The sequence below is a fragment of the Dipodomys ordii genome, unplaced genomic scaffold (genome assembly GCF_000151885.1).
Source record: "Dipodomys ordii isolate 6190 unplaced genomic scaffold, Dord_2.0 Scaffold16, whole genome shotgun sequence".
NCBI lineage: Eukaryota > Metazoa > Chordata > Mammalia > Rodentia > Heteromyidae > Dipodomys > Dipodomys ordii.
This window is the reverse complement of record NW_012267232.1, coordinates 8,920,520-8,944,607: the sequence shown is the minus strand read 5'-3', so window position 1 is coordinate 8,944,607 and position 24,088 is coordinate 8,920,520. Positions and strand designations below refer to the sequence as shown.

Genomic DNA, 24,088 nt, shown 5'->3' with positions numbered 1-24,088 from the left:
TTTAAAAAACATAATAACTTAAGTTTATTCATTGTCTTATGTTTATTTTCCTCAAGCCAAAGAGTTGGAAACACCATGTTTTCTCTACATTTCTATGTGTTCTTGGCTTCCTTTAATCTGTGTACTTCCAGAACATTAACTAAAAAGCTCAAATGAATGGCACAGAGTATAAGATCACTTTCCTTTTTAAAATGTTAAGTCAATATTCAACAAAATTGAGTCAATATACAAGTTCTGCCAAATTCAATATTTGCTTAATGTAATTTTTCTTCCTCTTTCTTTTCACTACTTTAATCTGAAATCATTGGTGCTTATCTCAAATATCTGACCATCTACAGCCACTGTCTGTTGTAATATTGACAATATAATGTGTATAATAACATCAGATTACAGCTGATTTCATTTTGGATTGTGTTTCAAAACTATACAAAGATTTACAATTATTTATCAATCACCCACAGATGTCCGAAGAGTTGCATTAAATATTACTTGCCAAAGGGTTCCAGACATCTCTCTCAGCAAGACCTGGGCAAATGTCAAGTTCAGTGAGTTATTTCCAAGTCACATCTATCTTATTCTGCCATCGTTCTTTAGCATATATAGACTGTATCAGTGATACTGGGGCCTCTTCATGCTTGCTAGGGTATAAAATAATTATACTACATACTCTTCAAAATACTGCTTCAGCAAACAAGGTACTTACTAATATATAACTACTATTATCAAGCTTGTTGTCATTTGTGTATATAATACATTTTTGAGTTTTATTTAGTATTATATATTGTTATAAGCCTTTAATAAACCATATGCAATAGATTATACATAACTATAAACCTGAAAATGCTTTAAAAAGAAGCAATAGGAGCCGGGTGCCGGTGGCTCACACCTACAATCCTAGCTACTCAGGAAGCTGAGCTCTGAGGATCGCGGTTCAAAGCCAGCCCAGACAAGAAACTCCGTTCTCACGGAGTTTATCTCCCATAAACCACTAGAAAGCCGGAAGTGGTGATGTAGCTCATGCGGTAGAGCGCTCGTCTTGAACTGAAAAGCGCAGGGACAGTACCGAAGCCCAGAGTTCAAGCCCCACGACCAACATTAAAAAAAAAAGAAGCAGTAGGTAGTTTAGAACAGAAAACTAGATACAAAAATGGGAAATTTATAATAATTTCATCAAATTATCAACTGTACTCAAACTATTTTGTTTTCATTAGTGACTGCTTCATTAGTTATTGCTCCCTGAAAAGAAATCTTGGAGCAAGTTGGTACATGCCTGTTATCCTAGATACTCAGGAGGCTAAGGTCTGATGTCTGCAGTTTAAAGCCAGCCTCGACAAAAAAAAAATCCATGAGACTCTCATCTCCCCTTACCCAGCAAAATGTCAAAACTGTAGCTGTGGCTCAAGTGTTAGAGTGCCAGCCTTGAGTGAAAGTTAAGGGACAGCACCCAAACCCTAGTTCAAGCCACAATTTCAACACACACACACACACACACACGAAAGGAAAGACAGACCGAGAGAGACTGAAAGAGAAAAAAACATTGAGAATAAAATTACCTATACTGTCTGCACACAAACCTATTTCTATGTCATTTTGTTCATATGCCTATTACTGTAGTGATTTTAACACAACATGTCAGACATACTTCACTATTAATTCCAATTAAGAATTATATGTTAAATGTTTTCACAATTAATTTGAATGAATGGTAAATAAGTGAGTAAGACTCTTTTCAATCATTTTAATATATCATGTCTTAGGAAGATAAGAACAAGGACACATAAGATATTGCATTTAGAAATATCCTCCTTTACATAAATGTCAGTTATAGTGTTTTTATGCATCTCTGTGTCAGAATTTTAAAAGAAGGTGGCATAAAAGTCTCTAAAATTCTTTATTAGTAGAGACTATAATTGCGTACATTTCAAATGAATTAAAATGACGCTTATGTTGTTTGTTATAGTCAGGTAGCATAGAAAAAACTTTGCTTTGTATATAATTCCTTGGATACCAAAGAAAATAGACATTCAAATAACCTGTTTTCTTTCATCATAAGCAACAAATGAAGCAATTAATTGGAGGCTGGTAGCTGTCTAAGAAGATTAAACAATAGCTCACTGGGCCTAAAAAGTACAACTTAAGGACATGAAGGTTTTTGAGGAAGTTTATTCTATAAATTAATTTTAGGACTTTTGTTATGTGTTTGGTTCTTTTTGAGTTTCTTAAAACAGTGATTCTGACCTTCAGTGCTTTATCTTAGAAATGCTGCTACATTTTGTAAAACAAATGGATGAGGAGCCAGTACTTAAATACTGAGTTCCTTACCATATTTCATTACAGACCATACACTTGAAACCCAGACTCTCATAATACTTTAATGGAAAACTAAAATAATGCATGGTGTGGCTTAGCAACCTTTTCCAGCTATTGGTTTACTACCACAGTAGTGATTATATAATTACATTTAATTTAAAAAGAGCTAATAAGATTCTAGAATTTTTCTGAATTAAAAACACAGTAGTAGGATCTTCAGAACTGTGTTTGACATTCATCTTAAAAAGATGAAATTTTCATAGCATACTAAGATCTGAGGATTGCAGTTCAAAGCCAGGCCAGGCAGGAAATCCTGTGAGTCTCTTATTTTCTATTAACTACCAACAAGCCAGCAGTAAGCGCTGTGTGGTTCAAGTGATAGAGAACTAGCCTTGCGCACAAAAACGAAGGAACAGCACTCAGGCCCTGAGTTCAAGCCCCAGGACTGGCCCAAAAATAAAAGGAAAAGATAAAATGTAGTATCAGATTCTGTTTATTGAATAAGTGCTTATGTAACTAAGATTATGCTTCACGTGAATAGATGCTTTGTACTAGAAAGGCTATACATTTCATGGATAGAAAAACTTATCTGATCTATAGGCTTAAAATACTGGCCTGGCCTACAACATGATTTTAAAACAATAAAGTAAGTCCACAGGTATAGTTTAGTAGTAGAACATTTGGCTAGTCTAAATGAAGTCTTGGGTTCAATTTAGAGCAATGTAAACAACAAAATAATAGAAATACAAATTGTTAAAGATAATATAAAAATAAATGTAACAAAACTTGAGTCCCTTTTGAAAACTCACATATCAAGCACACAGGCACTAATTATTAATGTGGAAACACCATATTTTTAATTTTTTTCTTGCATAAGCTACATTCTAATTTTAATTTGGGAAATGGTTACAAAAACATTTAGCTTGATTATATTAAAAAAGTTCATTGAGCAATATGAAACAGCTGAGGGTGAACAGGACATTTGCATATAAAATGAAATCATTGCATTGATAATCATTTCAAAGTGTAGTTTTAAAAAAATATTGATAGTGTACCCTGTATCTAGAAATAAATGAAGAGACATCTAATGTTTCTAAGATAATACAGAAAAGTAAATATATTTATAGAAATATTTTTATTTCTTATTTTATGCTGGACTTGTAAAAGCCACCAATTTCATTGTATATAAAATGCCTTTATTCTGTCATTTTAAAGGTTTGTATGTATGTAGATATTCGAGAGGAAGCAAATATAATGGCAGTAAATCTAGTAGATGAAGGAGGAGATTAAGGATTCCCCAGTTAAATGCCATCTAGGACGTGAAAATCTCCAACTAATCATTCAGTGCACATGGTAGGGCATGCCTGTGTCTTCCACATACAGGAAAGCAAAGCCAGCCACAGTGACATGAGCCTGTCATCTCCGTGAGAGGGACAACACAAGTAGGATCACAGCCAGGCCAGCCTGAACAATAAGGTAATACTTTTCCTCCAAATAACTACAGTGAAAAGGGACTGGAATTGTTGCTATATAGCACAGACAACCTGCCTGTCAAACACAAGACACTGAGTTCCATTTTCACTACTACTAGGCAAAAGGGAAAAAGGAAAGGAAATATTGTTTATTCACAGTCATTTCTCATGAGAACAATTTTCATGAGAGGTGTATGTAATAAACACGATAGAGGAGAAAGACAAGAATGTATGCATGCTCATTTCTTCATACATTCTGTCCTCAAACATCATCTTCCTGTTCACACTGACAGAGCAGCATAACAGCATTACTCTTTATTGAGGCCTCAGAGATCCATCAAAGTGTTTATTTTCCCCCCATAGTAAGATATATACTAGACTACCTAAGGAAAGTTATTAAATATATTAAAGCACTAGAAAACAAAAACCCGCAAAAAGAATAGTTGTTTATAAATATAAAAAAGAATTTGGAGAACAAAGGAGTCCATAACAAAAATGCCATAGAAAGGATGGGGTTAGATGAAAACATCGAGTGAGGGAAACTATTTGCTGTTCATAACATCATTTATGTCAAACATGTTTCCTTTAGCAGAAAGCATGAATCTCATGTGAGCCTCAAACTTAGGAAGGGTTTATAATACTTGTGGACAAGAAAATGTGAATCAGCAAAATAGTGGAATATATTTCAAATAAAAGAAAGGCTTACTAAAATAAAATCTAGTATTTTTTGGAGCAAATCATGCCTAAAAGTAACAATTAAGCCTATGATGTATACAGTCAATAAAATATAATAATAAAGATAAAAGACATTAACTTCTTAAAATATCCTCCTTAAAAAAGTTCTTACATGAGTTGAAGGGGGTAAATGGAGAAGGATGGAAGGGATGAAATTGATGAAGGTGCACAGTACTCATAAACTGACATGGTGAATTGAAACTCGTTTGTACATCTACTTTAAAAGAAATATTCAAAATTTCTTATAAAGTTTTCCCAGTAAGTACAAGACTTGCCACAAATGTTTGTGCCATGAGTGCTCTGCCCAAGAGCATTTGGACTAAAGGAAATGTAGAGTATATTGAAATATACAATAGATATATTGAATATATAGAGATATATTGAAATATACAATAGATATCATGATGTCAAATTACAGACAGGTTTAGATAAGCACAGAAACATACTCAAGATTATAAATCTTCAATGGTGACACAAGGCCAAAGGGGGAACCAATGCAACAGCAATATATACAAGGCAATATGTTGGAAATGATCCGTACCACTTGAAGGGTGTGAGGGGAGGGAACACGGGAGAAAAATGAGGTAAGGGGTATTAAGTTTGACAAGAAATGAACTTATTACCTTACTTATGCCACTGTAATCCCTCTGTACCTCACCTTAATTATAAAAAAATAGGACAGGACTATAACTGTCTAGGCTTGCAGGCCACAAGTGTGTCTGGGATTTATTATTTTCACAAAATGTAGCAACAAACATTGATTATATAGGTATCATGCATGCATAGTAGTTTCTACAGAAGTAGACAGGGAAAATACTATCCAATTAATTTGGCGAAATGAGAAACACAATGACTAAGAATTATATGTCAATGACTATCAGAGTGTAATAGACCAACTTTATGATCAAGAAAAGTAAAGGCAGGACTAAAGAGATGTTCAGTTAGAAGGCAAACTTAAAAGCAAGAAGCTGTCATTGGAAAATAGTATAGCAATCTATGCAAAATTACTACAGAAGATAGTACTCATACTGGGTATGAGAAAAAACAAAATAAGTTCATTTTTTAGAGGAATTTTAACTCTGTAAACAACCTGAATTCTACTCTGAGGGTAGAGGTGTGTCGCAGTGCTTACTACATTTCTGTTAACTTTGGTTCCTAGAGGACTGGGACATGTATACCACATAGAGACATCCGATGAGAATAAGGTTTTGGGACATATAAGCAAAGAGAGGAAATGAGGAGCAGAAATAGGTAAAATCCACATACTTAAAACAGGTGGCCTTTCAGCTTGCAAATGGAAGTTATCTAAAAATATTCAGAAAATGTAACTGTTGAAGTGAATTTAAAAACACAGGTAAAATTCTGATTCTATCTTTGAAAAGATATCTACAACAGAAAGAAATAAAAGACAACTACAGAAAAAAATTGAAATTTGAAAATAGCAATTTGGCCTTAAGTATTTGATCAAACCATGTAGTATTAGAGCTGATGAAACACTATGAGGAACAAAAGTCAAGAATGCTCTAAGATACTCCAAACATTAAAAAATAATTAAGTGTGAAATGAGTTGAGAAAACAAACTGAGGGGAATTTCCTGATTAGCTGATTTTTTTTTTACTTTTGTTCTTTTGATCTTGTCTATAAAGAAAAATTGTAAAGAAATTAGGACTGGCAGAACAAATACGTTTGATAAGGGTTTACCCAAGAACTGTAGTATATTAGATGATAATTTGAGACAAGCTTTTTGAATGATCCATGGTAGTGTGCTGTGCAGTGACTACTGAACACATAAGCAAGAAAAGTGGTTATTGGATGCCAGATATTTTAACTAGGAAAGACTTTTATTTTTCTGAGATGACTAGAAATATGCAAGTCAGGTGTAGTGATTCAAGCCTATTATTATCCTAGCTATTTGTTTTTTTTTTATTGTGAAAATACTGTACAGAGAGCTATTTGTGAAGTGGAGATTATGGTATCAGGATTCAAGTCCATATAAAAAAATTAATGTATGAGATTCCACTTCAACAAATGGCTGTTATCCTCAGTGTTATGCCCAGTGACACAAGGAAGAGGAAGCATATGCAGAGAGGATCAGTATCCCAGACAGAAGGAACATACAATGTAACTATTTAAGAAATAACCAATGGCAAAAGGTGTCGGAATTGTGGCACATAATAGATGGCCAGCCTAGCCAGCACAAGGCTCTGAGTTCAAATCATTGTACTGACCCCCCAAAAATAATTTATAGTGCATCTTAATTTGAATAATAGAAGACCTTTTCTGTAACTTTTGTGAATCAGATATAAATTGAATAGTTTTATAATAAAACATCTAAGTTGATTGATAAAAGTTGGTAAATCTTTCTCTAGGCAATCTGTCTTTCTACTTATCCAACTCGAAATGATTTAGTTAAGGAAGTAGAACACATCTCTTGATAAGCTACTCCTAACATAAAGCTGTCTTCAAAAAATACCTTGTTTTAAGACTCACCCAGATAATATACTACCCAGCAAGGAACAAGGCAAAGACCTACAATTAAACTTCAAAAGGCCTTTTACAGTAACAAAGAATAGGTAAGTTTAACAGTGGTTCATTTGAAGAAGATAAAAAATTCTTTACATAATCTACAAGCTTTAATGATTTTACGAAAAGATCTCTTACTATTTTTCTATTTGCTAAAGCATTCAGATTCTTCAAGTATATTAAATTAACTATTGAAACATTTTGTATATACTTTTGAGTCCTTCAAAGAAAAATAAATGTAGAATGTTATTTAGGAAAGACAAGAAATAATTGTACACTATATGTAAGCAGGAAAACACTGTAAATAGTGTTTTTTCCCATGGATATTGTGCTGCATAATTTAATACATTTCATGCTGAAGGATATCAGAGGGTTCAAAGAATGCCACTTTAATATTTGTTGCTATAACAGAAGCATAAGCTAATTTCAGAGATTTATAAGTAATTCAGAGTAGTTTATACAAAGTAATATCTTTGATATAGGAAAATATATTCTGTTATCCATGCAAAATAAGATCTTTACAAAAGATCACAAATGGGAAACAAATAATAATTAAATTGCTCACCTGCCGAATACCCAACCGATAAGCAACAATCCGGTCTACCGCATCAGGATTCATTTGTGTCCACTGCAGACTGTAGGAATACACACGATGTCTGTTCTGCCACACTGGATTGTACGTGTCATAATAAAATTCTGGAGCATAGGCCTTTCCTGAAAGCAGAAGTGTGCTTATGTGTGAATGATGGCCCATTAGACTTTAAATACACTTGTTATTCCCTTTGGCCCTGCTATCACTTTCTACACTAGAGTCCATAAGTGATGATTCTATTTGAAAACTCACACTACTAAAATGTAATCAATTTTCAAGCTTGTCTTCAGAATAGACATGAGGCTGGATATATATATATATATATATATATATATATATATATATATATATATATATATATATATATATGAGAGAGAGAAGGGAAGGAGAGACAGAGGGAGGGAGGGCAGAATGGAGGCAGGGAAGAGGGGAGGGAGGGAGAAAGGGAGAGAGAGAGGAATCAAGGATGACCCCCAAGGTCTTAAGCCTCAGCAAATCCAGGAATCAAATTTCTATCAAATCAAATTGAAAGCTATGAGAGGATGGAATTTTGGAAAAGTTGGGGGAACAATTTTTGGATACTTTGATAGAAGTGGTGATATCAAGTAGGTTATAATTCTCCTGTTGAGGTAAGCATGACTGGAGTTATAACCTTGTTAAATCTCAAGCCATGTATTTTGGGCTGAGATGAGCACTAGGGTACCTTTTAATCTTAAATCTGCGTGGGTGAGAATATTTTTTGTCTGTTATTAGGTTTGATGTGACATTTTAAATAATTTTAGATTAAACACTACTTAAAAATCATTTATGAATTATCTAATCATCTTGTGAAAACATTCACATACATTGCAAATATAACATATATTGCAAAGAATATTTCATTAAATTTAGTATGCATAAGTATAAATGAAGCTTAGGCATTGAGGTATGCTAGAAACACCTGAGGTTATTCTGATGCACAGGAATGCAGAATATATATTTCAGCACAAATAGCTGCAATTTCTTTCCTGATATCATCTCTGTATAACAAAAGACATCAAAGCTAACTCTGGAGTCACAGAAATATCTCTTTGTAATTTTTCTCTGCTGAGCCTGTCAGCAGGTGGTCTGATTCCATAGCCAAGATCTCTAGGGCAGGATATAAAATGGGGTGGGTAAAGGTGTTAAGATAATGAGAAATAATATTTTGAGAATTTCCATGGGTAGATATCCTAATACGTGGACCTTTAGTTGATTGCTTAGGGGAAATTGGCTGAATGCATATTACCATACATAGTTTCTTTATTTAATTAAATACTTCTAAGGTTATTAAAATGGTTTAATTCTTAAGTTGAAAATGATTCTCCTGGTCTTCGTTAATGATGGAAATTTATCAATGCCTAGAAAGGTCTGAAAATTAAAGCTTTAATTGAGTCCCCACTTAAATATTCTAAATCAATCACATTTAATGATACATTTTAATGATCACATTTAACTATAAAAGTTAATAATCACAATACATTTAATTGCAGACTACTACAAAGCTTTCAATTGTTCATTTTTTGTGTGTGTGCCATCCTGGAGGCTTGAACTCAGGGTCTGGGTACAATCCCTGAGCTCCTTTCTCTCAAAGCTGGTGCTCCATCACTTGAAGCACAGCTTCACTTATGATTTTTTGGCAGTTTATTCAAGATAAGGGTCCCAGGAACTTTCCTGACCCACTGGCTTCAAGCTGCATTCCTCAGATCTCAATCTCTTGAGTAGCTAGGATTATAGTTGTGCGCCTCAGGCACCCAACTCAAATGCATTTTTGAAAACACTATATTTTGTCTGTGCTTGGTGATATATGTAACAATGTTTTCTGAACTATAAAGCCAGGATTGTTTTTTAGAGGCTAATTGGATGTGTTGTACTGCAAGTAAAGAATTTAGAGACAGAATGAGAATGTCAATTCCACATGAAAGATGATTTAAGTAATCAAACACAATAATATCCATTATAAATTTTAATTCAAAAATTATTTTTAAATGGAGTTGAATTTTAGTTAAAGACACTTGAAATGTACTCATTACCTTGCTCATGTAATTGTAACTTCTCTGTATAGTATTATCACAATAAAAAAATACACTTGCTTAGAAATTAGGTCCAATAGAAGATAGTCTCAATTAGTAACAAATTCTGAATCACCAATAATTCTGAGTGGCTATGATTATAAATGTGCTTATTTATGTTTCAGAGCAAATATGTGTTATATATTGCCCTTGAAAAATCTATAAAGGGAAAATAACTTTTAGATTTTATTAACAGGAATCTTCAAATTCTTAAAAATCACACAATTTCAGTCACTCTTACTTAATGTTAATGCATACTCTTCTATAAGAAGGACACAGAAGCTGTAAAAGGCTACAAGCAAGTAGTTTCCAATAATATTTGGCTCTGACAACCACACATGACACCTGCTGGCTGAATGGAGAAAGAATTCATAGCATTTTCCCTTTTTATTCTTCATTTTTTCATTGATTTCTAGCAAGAACACTAAAATTATTTCCTTACTCCATTATTTTCTAATTTTATTTTTATATAATATTTCTCAAGTTTAAATATTTTAGGATGAACTGACCTAGAACTGGTTTCCCTATGTAAACTGGGAGATTAAATTTAGTAACTTTATGCATGAGTATATACAAAAAGATCTTTAATTTTAAAATATTCTTAAAATGTACATACAGATAGAAACAACTGTGATGTTCACAGTACTACATAGAATTTTTATAAAAGTACAAGCATTGTTTTGCAAAAAGCTTTAAAAATGACCAAGATTTGAAAATAAAATTTTAACCATAAAGCTAAATTACACTTTAATAATGACATTATTATATGTTAACAACATTTAAAATTTCTTTGCTACATTAATTGAACTTAGTAGTATGATATTTTGTAATTAAATGAAAGATCGAATATTGGTCATATCCAAATATGCTATGCTTTGAAAGCAATTAACATGGGAAAATAGGCTGTAGAAAAAGTAGTAAAATAGCTAGATTTAATTTAGAAAAATATTTATAAGCTATGTTACCATAGATAAGTAATACCTGTATGAATATATGTGTGTATATATAATTACTTCATTGCGTAGATATTAAGTAGTTAATAATGTGACTTTCTTTTTTATTTAATTTTATTTTCAAGATGATGTATAGAGGGGTTACAGTTACATAAGTAAGGTAGTGAGTGCATTTCTTGTCGAACTTGTTACCCCTTTCTCATTTTTCTTCCTCGCTCCTTCACTACCCCATGTAAGTTGTACAGATCACTTCAACATAGTGTCTTATGATTATCACTATTGCACTGGTTGCTTCTTTGTCCTTTGTCTCACCATTTTTTTATTCCCCATCCCTTCCCTAATTCATATAAAGATATATACAATACCCAGGGTACCAAATTCAAATAGAGTGACAACAGGGGATAAACCACAGGGGAGAAAAACAAAAGAAAAGAGATATGCCATAGTATTTAAGGATTGACAACATGCAGAGAAAATCAATCCATTTAGTATCAGGCTGCCTAATATAGAAAAGAGAAACTCTCAAAAACAACTAACTCTGCCCGGTGCTGGTAGCTCACACGCCTGTAACCCTAGCTACTCAAAAGACTGAGTTCTGAGAATTGCAGTTCAGAGCCATCCAGGGGAAGAAAGTCTGTGAGACTCATCTCCAATTAACCATCAGAAATTGGGAAGTAGAACTGTGGTTTAAACTGGTAAAGTACTAGCCTTGACTGAAAAAACTCAGGCACAGAGCTCAGGCCTTGAGTTCAAGACCCGTAACCTATAAAAACAAACAAACAAAACCCCAAACTGATACACTTATTGGTATAAACAAAAGACAGTAACAAATCTAACATTTTGACCTAAGAATACATAGATTGTGAACATGAAAAGAAATTGCTCATGCATTAAAAATGAGATAAAAAAAAACTGGTTCCAGCTCCCTGTGAGCTGGATATAGGCCCAGAGAATGAAGGTTAATATGGTAATGCAAAATAAGCATTTGAAAATAAGGCCACTACATATGATCAAAATCAGTAAAACAGCAACAATAACAACAACAATAATAAAAACCACCCAAAACAAAACAAAACAGAAAAACTAACTTGTAGGATTTTAGAAAGAGCAGTGGGTGCAGGTGGCTCATGATATAATCCCAGCTACTCAGGAAACAGATCTGAGGCTTGCAGTTGAAAGACAGCCCAGGCAGGAAAGTCTGTGAGACTCTTATCTCCAATTAACCACCAGAAAACTCAAAGTGGCACTGTAGCTCAAGTGGTAGAGTGCTCACCTTGACCTGAAGAGCTGAGGGACAGCACTCAGGCCCAGAGTTCAAGCCACATGACCTACTAAAAAAAGCCCAAAAACCAAAAAAAAAAAAAAAAAAAAAACAAAGAAAGAGAATGCCTCTCGAGTGTGAGAAGATGAGAATATTTACAATAGCATAGATCATGATTCTTGTCCAGTGATATTGAGGAAATTCTTGAGGAAAGATAACACCATGTTGATCTTGAAAGATATGTCCTCAGTCTAGGGTAGTAAATTTCTCTGAATCAAATTCCCATCAATTTCTCATGAATTGGATTTCAAAATCCAGTATCTCACACACATTCTCACACACACACACACACACAAATATTTCACTGTGTATGACCAAGTAATGTAATGAACAGTATTATTAGACCTCAAATAGTAGAAATATAAAGGAATTTTTACATTAGATATATTAGAAATAATTGATGCTATACAATAGAGGATTATGGACAAGCACTGTAAAACCTTTGGATTTTTAAATAAAAGAATAATGAATACATCTATTGACAGCCAAGAATAGGCTTCTTGTTAGGGAGAGGAAGAGAAAAAAATACCTCAGCATTTCTTTAGCTTTTGTTTGTTTGTTTGTTTTGGTAGTGCTGCAAATCAAACCCAGAGACTTTGCACATGTAAGGCAAGTAATTCACCATAGATATACACATATTTATATATATATATATACATAGATGTATATATATATATATATATATATATATATATATATATACCTTAAAAGACAAAAGTTCTTTGGAAGGACAAGTGTGATTCATGAAGGAGTAAAGAAGAAAAAAATGAAAGGCAACCATGTGTGAAAAAATGAATATAAAATTGAGAACATTTTCAAACCTAGAACAGGATATAGTATAGTGTTTGCACGTGTTGGCCTTCCTCCCTGAGCACTTTGAAAGCTAACACAATGCATGTGCTTAAACAAGAGAGGAAAAATTCAGCAGTGCTCATTTATAATGTACCTGCTTTGTACGACAATATGGTGTTGAATATTTATATTATGGGTCAGTTATTCTGAAATTATCTATATAGTACTCACTTAAGTCTGAGAATAAATATTTTTATTGTGAAAATACTGTACAGAGGGGTTACAATTACATGGGCAAGATAATGAGGACATTTCTTATCAAGCATTGTAGCCTCCTCCTTTGTTTCCTCTTCCCATCCCTTCCCATCCTCCCCCTGCCCCCATAAATATTTTTATAGTATATCCCCTGATTCCATTTCCCAGTGGGAGAAAAATACTCCATAATAGGAAATAAAGAGGAACTAAATAAAATAAAAATGATAGCAGTGACTAAACAACACTTGAAAATCACAAAGTTCTTTAAGACCTACTGTAAAGAAATGCATTCTCATGTAATCCATGACAAATGTAAACCCAGATGACACACTGAAACTAGAAAAGAAACTTGTGAAAGCAGGAATTGCAGTACTTTGTGGATGTGCAGTTTCAGTAAAAGCTAACTAGTAGTGGTGGGTGGGGATGGGAGGGAAACTTGGAAGAGAGCAGAGAAGGGGTGATATGGTCAAGAAAGAAATTTACTTATTATCTGACTTATATAACTGCAATCCCTCTGTAGTTCACCTCTACAATAGCAATAAAATAAGTGTTTAAAATAGAAATGATTCACTAGCCATACAATGGACAAGGGTCTCATATCTAAAATATACTTGGAACTCAAAAAATTAAAATCCCCAAAAAACAAATCCTCAAAGAAAACAACTGCCCAATAAAAAAGTGGGCTAAAGACTTAAAGAGAAACTTCTATGAGGAGGAAATAACAAGAGCCAATAGATACCTCTCTAGCCATAAAAGAAATGCAAATCAAAACAACATTGAGATTCCACCTCACCCCAGTTAGAATGGCTAGACTCAAGAAATCTAATAACAAAAGCTGTTAGAGGGATGTGGCCAGGAGGGAAACCTACTGCATTGTTGGTGGGAGTGTAAACCTGTTCAACCACTTTGGAAAGCAGTATGGAGGTTCCTTAAAAGACTCCACATAGAGCTCCCTTATGACCCAGCAATCCCACTTTTGGGCATTTATCCAAATGATCACAAACAAGACCATACTAAAGTTACCAGCCCAATGTTCATTGGGCTGTAATGTTCATTACAGCATTATTTACCATATCTAAGATATGAAACCAACTCAGATGCCCCTTAGTAGATGAATGGATCAAGAAAATATGATACACACACACACACACACACACACACATACACACACACACACACACACACACACGATGGAATTCCATGCCTCCATCAGAAAGAATGACATTGCCCCATTTGTTAGAAAATGGAAAGATGTGCAAAAAACTATATTAAGTGAAGTAAGCCAGGCCCAAAGAAACATAGGTCCCATGGTTTCCCTTATTTGCAATAACTAGTATATGTCTGGGACAAGCAGAAAAGGTCAAAAGTTATGTACATATGACCAGATAAGATGATGTTAAGAAAAATGAACTCCAAGATAGGGACACAAGTGGTTTTTCCTTTCTTGCTATTGTTCCTAATGTATTTATAATGTACCATGTGATTTTTTTGCTTCTTTGTATGTTCCTCCCCCATGGTAAAACCCCTGCTTTTACTGTATTTGATGTCTATGTCCTGCATCTTGTATATACACTTCTCTATCTTGGGGAGGGGAAGGGGAAAAACAAAATGCTTAAATAGGGATACAGGTTGACCCATTATAACAATGAAATTGTACAAGACACTATGTTGAAAAACAAACTTTACAATTTGGGCAGGGAGGCGGGTGAGGGAGGAGAAGGGAGAGTGTAGTTGTGGAGGTAGGAGGGAAAGAAGGGTAAGGGAAAAACAAAGGAGGTGGTAACAATGCTTGATAGGAAATGTACTCATTACCTTGCTCATGAAACTGCAACCCCTCTGTACAGTATTTTTACCAAAAAAAGTATTTTTTAAACAAGAAATGATTGCACTGATAACCAATACTGTGTGGGGCTGGCTATAGTGGTGCCTGCCTATATTCACCACTACTCTGGATGATAAGGCAAAAGTTTGGCTAACCTGGGAAACTTAGAAAGACCTTGTCTCAAAATAAAATAATGAAAAAGGGAAAGATAGGAATGTAACTCAATAATACAATGCTTACCTGGCATGGATTCATCTCCAGCTCGATTAAAATATAGACAGACAAATAAGTACTGTCTGAGAATTAAAGTAAGTGTATCACAGCAACAATAAGCACTGATATCAAGAGTGTGTACAATAATAAAAATTTGTCAATATGTTTGCGGGAAATAAAAACCACAATAAGTTAAGTCAATAACATTCTCCATTAAAGGAGGCTTTGGTTTCACTTTAGAGAAATTGAGATGTGACAAATCAGCACATAACTGAATTACATGGATGAGGTGCTTTTGTACAGGAGACACAGAAGTTTTTATCCAAACTGTGTCATCCTATGGAGTGACAGCCAAATGTAGGTTCACCTTCAGGAGTCAAAGCTGTGCAAGCCACTGTAAAGCACAGTTTTATCTTAGAACCCAAGAATTTCTTCAGGATTTGTTGGATTTTGTGATTGGTAAACAGTAAAACTATTAGAAATATTGTCTGTCTTTACCGAACACTAAGATCTCTATGGAAGATATTTCAATCTGCTTAAGCAGAAGCTTTAGTAGTTTTGGGTCCAATATTACACTATGACTTCTGCTGTAAGTTATGCATTTAAGAAATAAATCTATTAAAAATAGATAGCTCCCTGATATGCAGATGTTAAATTCAAAACACAAAATGCAACGAGATATGACAAAGCAAACAGGACTCAAGAAACAAAGGACCTCTGCTTATTTTGTCACATTGTGCTTAGGTGACACTATGATATGTGTGTTTGTGTGTGTGTGTGTGTGTGCATAAGAGGGAAGCTTGTAGGAGGGGACAGAATCAGAGGAAAATGGGTGGCCAAAAGAAGCTAGTGCCAGTTACTAAAGAAGCAGGGGTAGGTGGATGGAAGTCTAAGGCAAGCCTAGGGCAAACTTGAGAAACATTATCTGAAAAATAGACTAAAAGCAAAGGATGAGAGTTGTGGTTCCAGCAGCAAAGCAGTTCAATATCTAATATCACAAAAGAAAAAAAGAATTTCCTAGTAACTCGATGACAATCATATCAGCCAATCGTATTGTTCAAGAAAAATATTTCTGTTGTGTGCATAAAAGTAATTTACACAAATGAATCACTAGCCAATTCAGTATTATCTCTTTTTTTTTTTGGTCCGTCATGGGGCTTGTGCACTGTCCCTGAGCTCTTCAGTTCAAGGCGGGGGCTCTACTGCTTGAGCCACAGTGCCATTTCAGTTTTTGAGTGGTTTATTGGAGATAAGAGTCTCACGGACTTTCCTGCCTGGGCTGGCTGTGAACTGGTGTCCTCAGATCTCAGCCTCCTGAGTAGATAGGAGGTAGCATGAGCCACCGGTGCCTGGGTCAGTATTATCTCTTTAAGGGATAAAGTCATAATGTTATCTATCTTACCCATGACATTAACTGTAAACTCCATTACAAATATATCATTTGTTAAAAAATATAGACAGTTTCCCTTTAAAAAATCTATAATAAAGATCAACTCCTATTTTCTATGTGGAAATAAGATACAACAATAAATTTTAGCATTACTTGTAAAACATCTAGTCATCAAAATCATAATTTGAAAAAATATATGTGCATACTTTTGAACTGAAATATTCCTGATGATATGTCAAAGGCTTTTGTTTTGGAAGGAAACACAAAGAAAGAACAGAGAACAAGCTTTGGATTTGTACCTGAATTCACTTATGAAAGGAAGCCCTGCCCATGTGTCTTTATATCTCACACATTTGAAGTTTTATGGTCTGGATTATCTATTGTTTTGAAACTATTATCCTTTTCACTAGTAACATCTAATGTCACATAGTCCCTCACACTAGGAGAAGTCTTGTAAGTCAGGGTTTGTTGACTGAATGACTTAGTGAACATGTATACCTGGATGAATTTCTCAGCTTACAGTTTTGTGACTCAGCTTCCTAATAACTAAAGTTTCTAAAACCTTCACAAATGTCATAAATCAAAATGCTTTCCTCATGCAACTCTTCCTTGCTTCACAATTCTTGTTCATTTTTGATACCTATCCCCACAGTCTTTCTTGTTTTATTCTTTTTTCTATGAGAGGCGCTTGTACTATAATACTTAGCATTTAATTAAGAAAAACAAGTTTCAATGCTATAATATTATCTAAGCTTTCCCTACAACCTTTTTTCTTTTTACTAGTTTTTTATTTTTTAGTATTATTATAAAAGTGATATACACAAGGGTTACAATTATATAAGTCAGGTACATCTCTTTTTAGACAAAGAATCATTTCCTATAGTTAAATTGGGAAATACTATATCCTAATGTAAATTAGAACTATATACTAACAGCTAAAAGTATTACATAGATAAAAATATACAACCAAAAAAATTCATCTCCAAAAACAAAATAAAAAGCATAATTTTTTAAAGGTAGCAAAGGGTGAAATAGGAATCAAGATACAATTATTTGGATCAACATAGCTTAAAGTTGTTTTTTGTTGGTCTGTTTTGTGTTGTGCCAACAAGATTTAAAATAAAATCACTTCTAATTATCATTGAAACTTTCCCCCAGATTAAGGCCAATGGGGTCAGTATATGGTAGTGACAATGAAAACCAGATATAGATTGTTGTTTCAGAGTAGTCCTAATCATTCAGTTCTTTTATATATTACATTTTAAAGGAGAACTGTAATACAATAGAGAAAAAAATCCTTTATTTGATTTTAGGTATTAAATAGATGTGATGCTACTGAGCAAATGTAACTTTCTTAGGCATGTATGTGGTTTGGATAATGCTATATCAACAATGAAACATTTGGGATGATTTTCGCTTTAGTGAGATCAGGTTAGTACAATTAAACAAAAGGATGGAAAAGTTAACAACTAAGTTTGTAAGTTGCTCCCTTCCTAGTCAAGTGTGCTTGAGGAGATCTTGGCTTCAGCCTATAAAGCAGGTTTCAGCAAATATTTTTCTATAAGTAGTCAGATGGTGTGGGATGTAAGAGAATGAGAAAGAGTGTTTGTGATACATTATATTTATAGACCAACTTATTGAATGTTAACTCCTGTGTATGATTACTTGGAGATAATAACATTATTTTTTTAAGTCCAATAGTCAATACTGCAAGTGTTCCCCTATGGAATATAAGATAGAAAGCATACAAGAGTGCTAAACTCTGGCCATAGAAAGTAACCTTAATATGCCCTTAAAATATCTTACATAATGGCACTAAAACACCATTTCTTATTTTGAATTCTTCTAGCCATTTAAAATCATACTGATACGTTTCGCTTTACAGCCCACGCAAAATGGTTTACAGTATACTAACCTGTTCTAAAGCATTTGAAGAAGATAACCTATGTAATTTAGTAACAAATTCCTTATCTAATAGTTCAGATTATATTAAGTTTGTGTCTAAAATATGCCTTTAAGGTTAGGCTCTACCTGTTTTCTGAATTGCTTATTTTAATTTATTATATAATTTATGAATGTATTTCATATATAATATATACTAAATACATAAATTAACCATATATTAAGAAACAAAGTGCAGTAAAGAAAGGACATTAACTTAGAGATTTCTAATTTTATGTTTAGAAAAGCATAGAAAAGGATCCCAAACCTAGATTCTTTGGGTTAATTTGTATTCTACCTATTTGCCACTTACATCACACAATACCCTGAAAAGGGAGACAAAAAAATTACATAGCTGAATCTGATGGATTTGGACCTCTTCTATCTAAATATTGATTCTACAATAATTTCTGGTTTGTATGCTTTGGTAGCTATTGCTAAAGGTACACCCTATGGGGGAGAAAATGATCTTTATGAGCTTGTTGTGCCCAAGTAGTTCTTTTCTTAGAGATAAACTAATTGTGTGTCTGTGGATGTATGCATGCCATTCCACCTATAAAGTTAGCTTGATATTTTAAGTGACTAAATACAAGGCATGCTTCAAGAATCTTTTTAACTTTCAAAAATATACAATTGAAATAAATAAAAAACACTTGACCTATGAAATGTTTAAGATGTGCACATCTTTAAAATGTGTTTAATCTACAATGATTTAATTTGAGATGATGATGATGATGATAAGATACAAATGCCAGTGAGTTGTCAGGTGATTTCTGCACCTATATTTTGAAATTGACCATGTATTCCAAATACTATACTTCTAAGTATTTATTACAACAACTACATCATGAGTATTCAACATCTGAAGAAGGAAAGAAGTGAAGAAAATTATGAAAAAAACTGAGCTCAATATTTCTCCGATATAACAAATGTTGATAAATGACTTCAATATATTTTAACAGAATTTTGTCTCATCTCTCACAGACAGTTGATGAAAACTAAGCACACCTTTCAGTTTATAGACATAGTAATACAATTTATAACAATGAAAAGTTCTTTAGAACAAACTGAAATGGATTTACGATGCCATAATACTTTTTAAAATCTAATAATTCCCATACACTTTTGGGGTTTCTATATATTAGTCGCTTACATACCAATATCCATAAATTTAAAAAAACCAGTGGTGAATAAAAATACTTGAAATAAAGATTCAATGAATGTTTGAAAAATCTCATAACCTTGAAAATATTTATTAGAATACTTCCATTGAGACAAGTACTTGTGTTGCTTTATCTTCTGTAGTTGCTTTATCTTCTTTTTGTTAAGAAACAATAAGCTCCTGGTCACAAATTTTTCTTATCTATAGTTTGCAATATGTTTAGAATCTTTATGATATCAACTGAACTAAAGAAATCACTGCTGAAGCTATCATTCAGATAACCATATGCACCTTGTTTTTACGCGATGACAGATGCAGGATAACTCAGAATAGTGATAACTACAGAGTTGTTGGCATTTGAAGTATACTAATGGAAATATTAAGTGGAGAACCATCTTAAAATTGGAAATTTGGGGCTGGGAAGGTGATTCAGTGGTAGAATGCTTGTCTTGCATGCATGAGGCCCTGGGGATAGTTCCTCAGCACCACATAAGCAGAAAAATTCGGAAGTGGCACAAGTGGTAGAGCGCTAGCCTTGAGCTGAAGAGCTGAGGGACAGTGCCCAGGCCCAGAGTTCAGGCCCCTCAACTGACAAAAAAATGGTAATTTTATTATAATTTTCCCCAGAGCAAAATCTTCAAATCTATTCCACCAGTTTCACTAGGACCTTCCAATACCATATGATCATTTTCAGTTGAACAGTTAAAAAAATCTTATCTAAATTCTTTGTTCCTTTAATTTTTAAGGGCAAATGAAATGTTTACAGTTTTATTGTATTCCTATATTTGTAGAAAATACGAAGTATTCTTTAAATTTTTAAGTAAATAGTAGTAGTCACTAGAATAAGTTATACATCTACTCATGATTTTGTAAGCCTGCCTACAGAGATTTATAACACCAGAAATAATTTTTAAAGATTGTTTTTACTTGAATATATTAATTATGAAAGGGTGTTTGGTTGCCGCGTCTAAGGCATTACGGGGAAGCTTAAACTCTGGAATAAAACCTCAGAGAGGGGGAAAAAAACACTCATGTGTGATTTCTCCCCAGACAAGCCGAAAATGTTTTGAGGCTATTTTGTTGCTAGCTGCTGCTCTTTAGTTGTCAGAGACTATACAAATCGGCTTCTATACATATGCATTTTAATATGCACTGTCTACTGCAAGATGGCACTAATCTGATCATTTTTCTTCACAAAGGATGAAAAAGAAAATTAGTCATCCTAGACAATGTATTCTATTGTAAACTTCCATCAACTAAAAGAGTTCTATGATGAACTCAGGCTGTGCAAAAGCCCTTCTCACTTTCACATCCAGGGGCTGTGGGTGTGATTGCACACAACCCAGTGTGTGAAATCCGAGGTCTAACCTCCTTGTCCTCACAGGTGCTCTAAGACTGGAGAACACATTATTCTAACAAAAGTAAACTTTGGAGGACAAGCAGGGTGGTGCCCACCTATAATCTCAACTATTTGGGTGGTGAAGACAGAATGATAGTTTGAGATTAAGGCTAAAAAGGGGGAGAAAAAAATCTTACAAAACTTTTTCTCAACACCAAACTAGGCAGGGTTGTACATGCCTGTATTTCCTGCTACACAGAAGGTGGAGATAGAAGGATTGTAGTTTGTAGCTGGCAGAGGCAATAGACACGATCTGTACAACAAACTGAAATCAAAAGGGCGGAAGATGTATTTCAAAGGGTAGAGCCATTGCATAAGAGATGCCAGACCCTGAGTTCAATTTCCAGTAATGCCAGAAAAAAAAATTTCTGCCTAAAATATAAGCAAACACTGCATTGGTTTGTAATAGATAATGTTACTTCCATCAACAGGAAAAATTACTTCTGCTTATCTATCTGTCCTATATCTGATCAGAAACTTCAATTGTAATTTTGTCCCTAGCACTATTTGTTAGATTGCTTCATTATCTGAAGGTACCATCAGCTAGGAATGCCTGAAGATCAGCCTTGATGGACCAAATTTCTGCCATGCAACCTCGACTCTTTTATGCATCTCCAATGAATAGATGATATGCTGCAAATTAATTCCTTCAGTCCTGTCTAAAATTATACATTTCCTTAAAGCCATAGAATGTCCATATACTTAAAACGCATGGAGATGGGGCGTGTGCATGGAGAAGGAGCAGATGGGTGAACTGAACCAGAGCCTCTCGGGCCGGGAGACCTGAATGTTCACTGGAATACTTATAGAGCACATTAACTTCTTGGCAAGAGCTGTTGCTGCACATGTAGGTGGTCCACTGCTGCAAGTCATGAGGCAGGGAGGAAGAGGTATTCAAGAGAATTGGAGAGAAGCCCAGAAGGTAAGCTGTTTATCTTGTAATAACACTCATTTTCTCCAAAACATAGAATGTGTATTAATAAAGTGGATTTAGATTTTGATGTGAATAAAGGAAACTAGTTATTGAAACAGTATCACTTTGGCTCTTTAAGAATAACTATGAGATTCATGAACATGGCTCCTAGAAAAGGTAGAAGAAATAACTGTTTTTTCTTTATCATGCTGATAAGAATCACTAGTCTGATGATGGCTGTGAACAAGGTACTTCCCTGAAGGGAGATGCTGAAACTGTCCTTTTGATGAGTTCCTTACAAACAAAGTTCTTCTGATTGATCAGAGAAGGTGATTTCTAAATCAGTGCTCACTTAAGCCTTATGAAATTATCATGCTTTGGTTTTGGCCTCTGGTTTGAAACAGCAGAAGAATAATTGACTTTCTTAACTCATAGCCCCATCAAAAAGGATCCCTGGAAGAAAATAAATGCTGTATCAGGCTGTGGCTTTTCGTGTATGGACTGTCTCTCCTAACCACCTTGAGTTTGGTTTCTGGTATGTCTTTGGAAAATATTTTCAACTTTTCCACTAATTATCTCATCAGCAGGATGGACATAAGCCAGGTGCTCACACAGATAGATACTTGCAGGTTTGGAAGATGCCAATGATTCTACTGCGCTAGAAAGTTCTTTGGTTCTTTCACAGATCGGTTTTATTACCACACAGTATCAAATGAAAGATCCAAGTATATTAAATGCTCAGCCAGCCCTTAAGAATAAAAGAGAACTATTAAGCATAGGGTATTTGTATACATATGTGATCCCAAAATATGATTTGTCTTTCTATGTTAATTCCTTTTTATTTTTTATTGTGAAAATACTGTACAGAGGGGTTACAATTACATGGGCAAGGTAATGAGTACATTTCTTAAGCATTGTTGTCTCCTCCTTTGTTTCCCCTTCCTATCCCTTCCCAAATTCTTATATAAGACCTTTACTATCAACAGATTTTGCTCATCTATTAAATCAAACAATATAATTGAGAAAAATAATTATGCTAATCACAAAGAATGGAAATAATGTGGAGAAAATTCTAGTTAAGATCCTCCAAAAAAAGAAAAGTCTTTTGAAGTTTAGTGGAGAGTAAAAATGCTTTTTAACTTTTTTAAAATATTTTTTTAGTAATTTTACGTTTCTGGTACTGGGACTTGAACTCAGGTCTTTTGTCATCCTGCTCATGCTAACACTCTCCCAGTTTAGGCATGACACATTTCAGCTTTTTGCTGCTTAATTGGACATAAAGTGTCAGAAGGACTTTCCTGCCCAGGCCAACATTAACCTACTATCCTCAGATCTCAGACTCTTGAATAGCTAGTATTACAAGTGTGAGCTACCAGCTTAGGGCTTAAAAGACACTTACAAATTGGAAATCGTGCACACTTACAATTTTACAATCTGGGATACTATGGTAAGAGGACTGGGGATTCCACCCACCTAGATTACATAGCAAGATCTTGTCTCAAGAGATAAAACAAGCTAAAACATATTAAGGGCCACTGCCACAATAAATGACAGGAATTCCTATCCCTGCAGAAAGTTAGTGCCTGGTCCTTTGTAATCAATCACCTCTATCTTCAACTTAAGAAAAATATACACTTTCTATTGCCAAAGATTAGTTATATAGGATCAGGAAACTCATGTGAATGGAATGGTAAAGTTAGCATTAACACAGTGTTAATGGATTCTGTTCATCCATAGTACAGTACATATCAGTATTTTCTTCTGTCCTTTTGGCTGAGTAACATGGTATGTATGCATCATTCAAAGGTTGTTTATTCTTTCCCTGTTAACATATTTGTATTGTTTCTAGTTTGAGGCCAATATGAGTAAAGCTGCTGTAGACTTTGGAGGCAAATCTTTGAGTAGGCATATACTTTAGTTCGGCTGTGCAAACATGCAGGAGTGGAATCACTAAATTATTTCATAAGTGCATGTTTAAGTTTATGAGGCAGAAAGAAGCTAATTTCAATTTTTTAAAATCTTATTTTCTATTCTCTACAGCAATGTGAAATGCTAATTCTGCATCATCATTAGCATTTAGTATTGTCAGCCTTTAATTTTTTTTAATTAATTTTATTTTATTTGTGAACATACTGTACAGAGGGGTTACAATTACATGGGCAGGATAATGCATACATTTCTTACCAAGCATTGCAGCCTCCTCCT

The 24,088-nt window shown here is 34.1% G+C and overlaps 1 protein-coding gene across 2 annotated transcripts in view; it reads right to left on the bottom strand.

The window, feature by feature from the left end:
- Window positions 1-24,088, bottom strand: part of Mdga2 (MAM domain containing glycosylphosphatidylinositol anchor 2) — a 715,797-nt gene that overhangs the window by 41,448 nt on the left and 650,261 nt on the right. For both annotated transcript variants that reach the window (XM_013012262.1, XM_013012263.1), the window contains exon 10: window positions 7,606-7,754. In XM_013012262.1, the coding sequence (XP_012867716.1) occupies window positions 7,606-7,754 (149 nt within the window). The remainder of the gene's footprint in view (window positions 1-7,605; window positions 7,755-24,088) is intronic.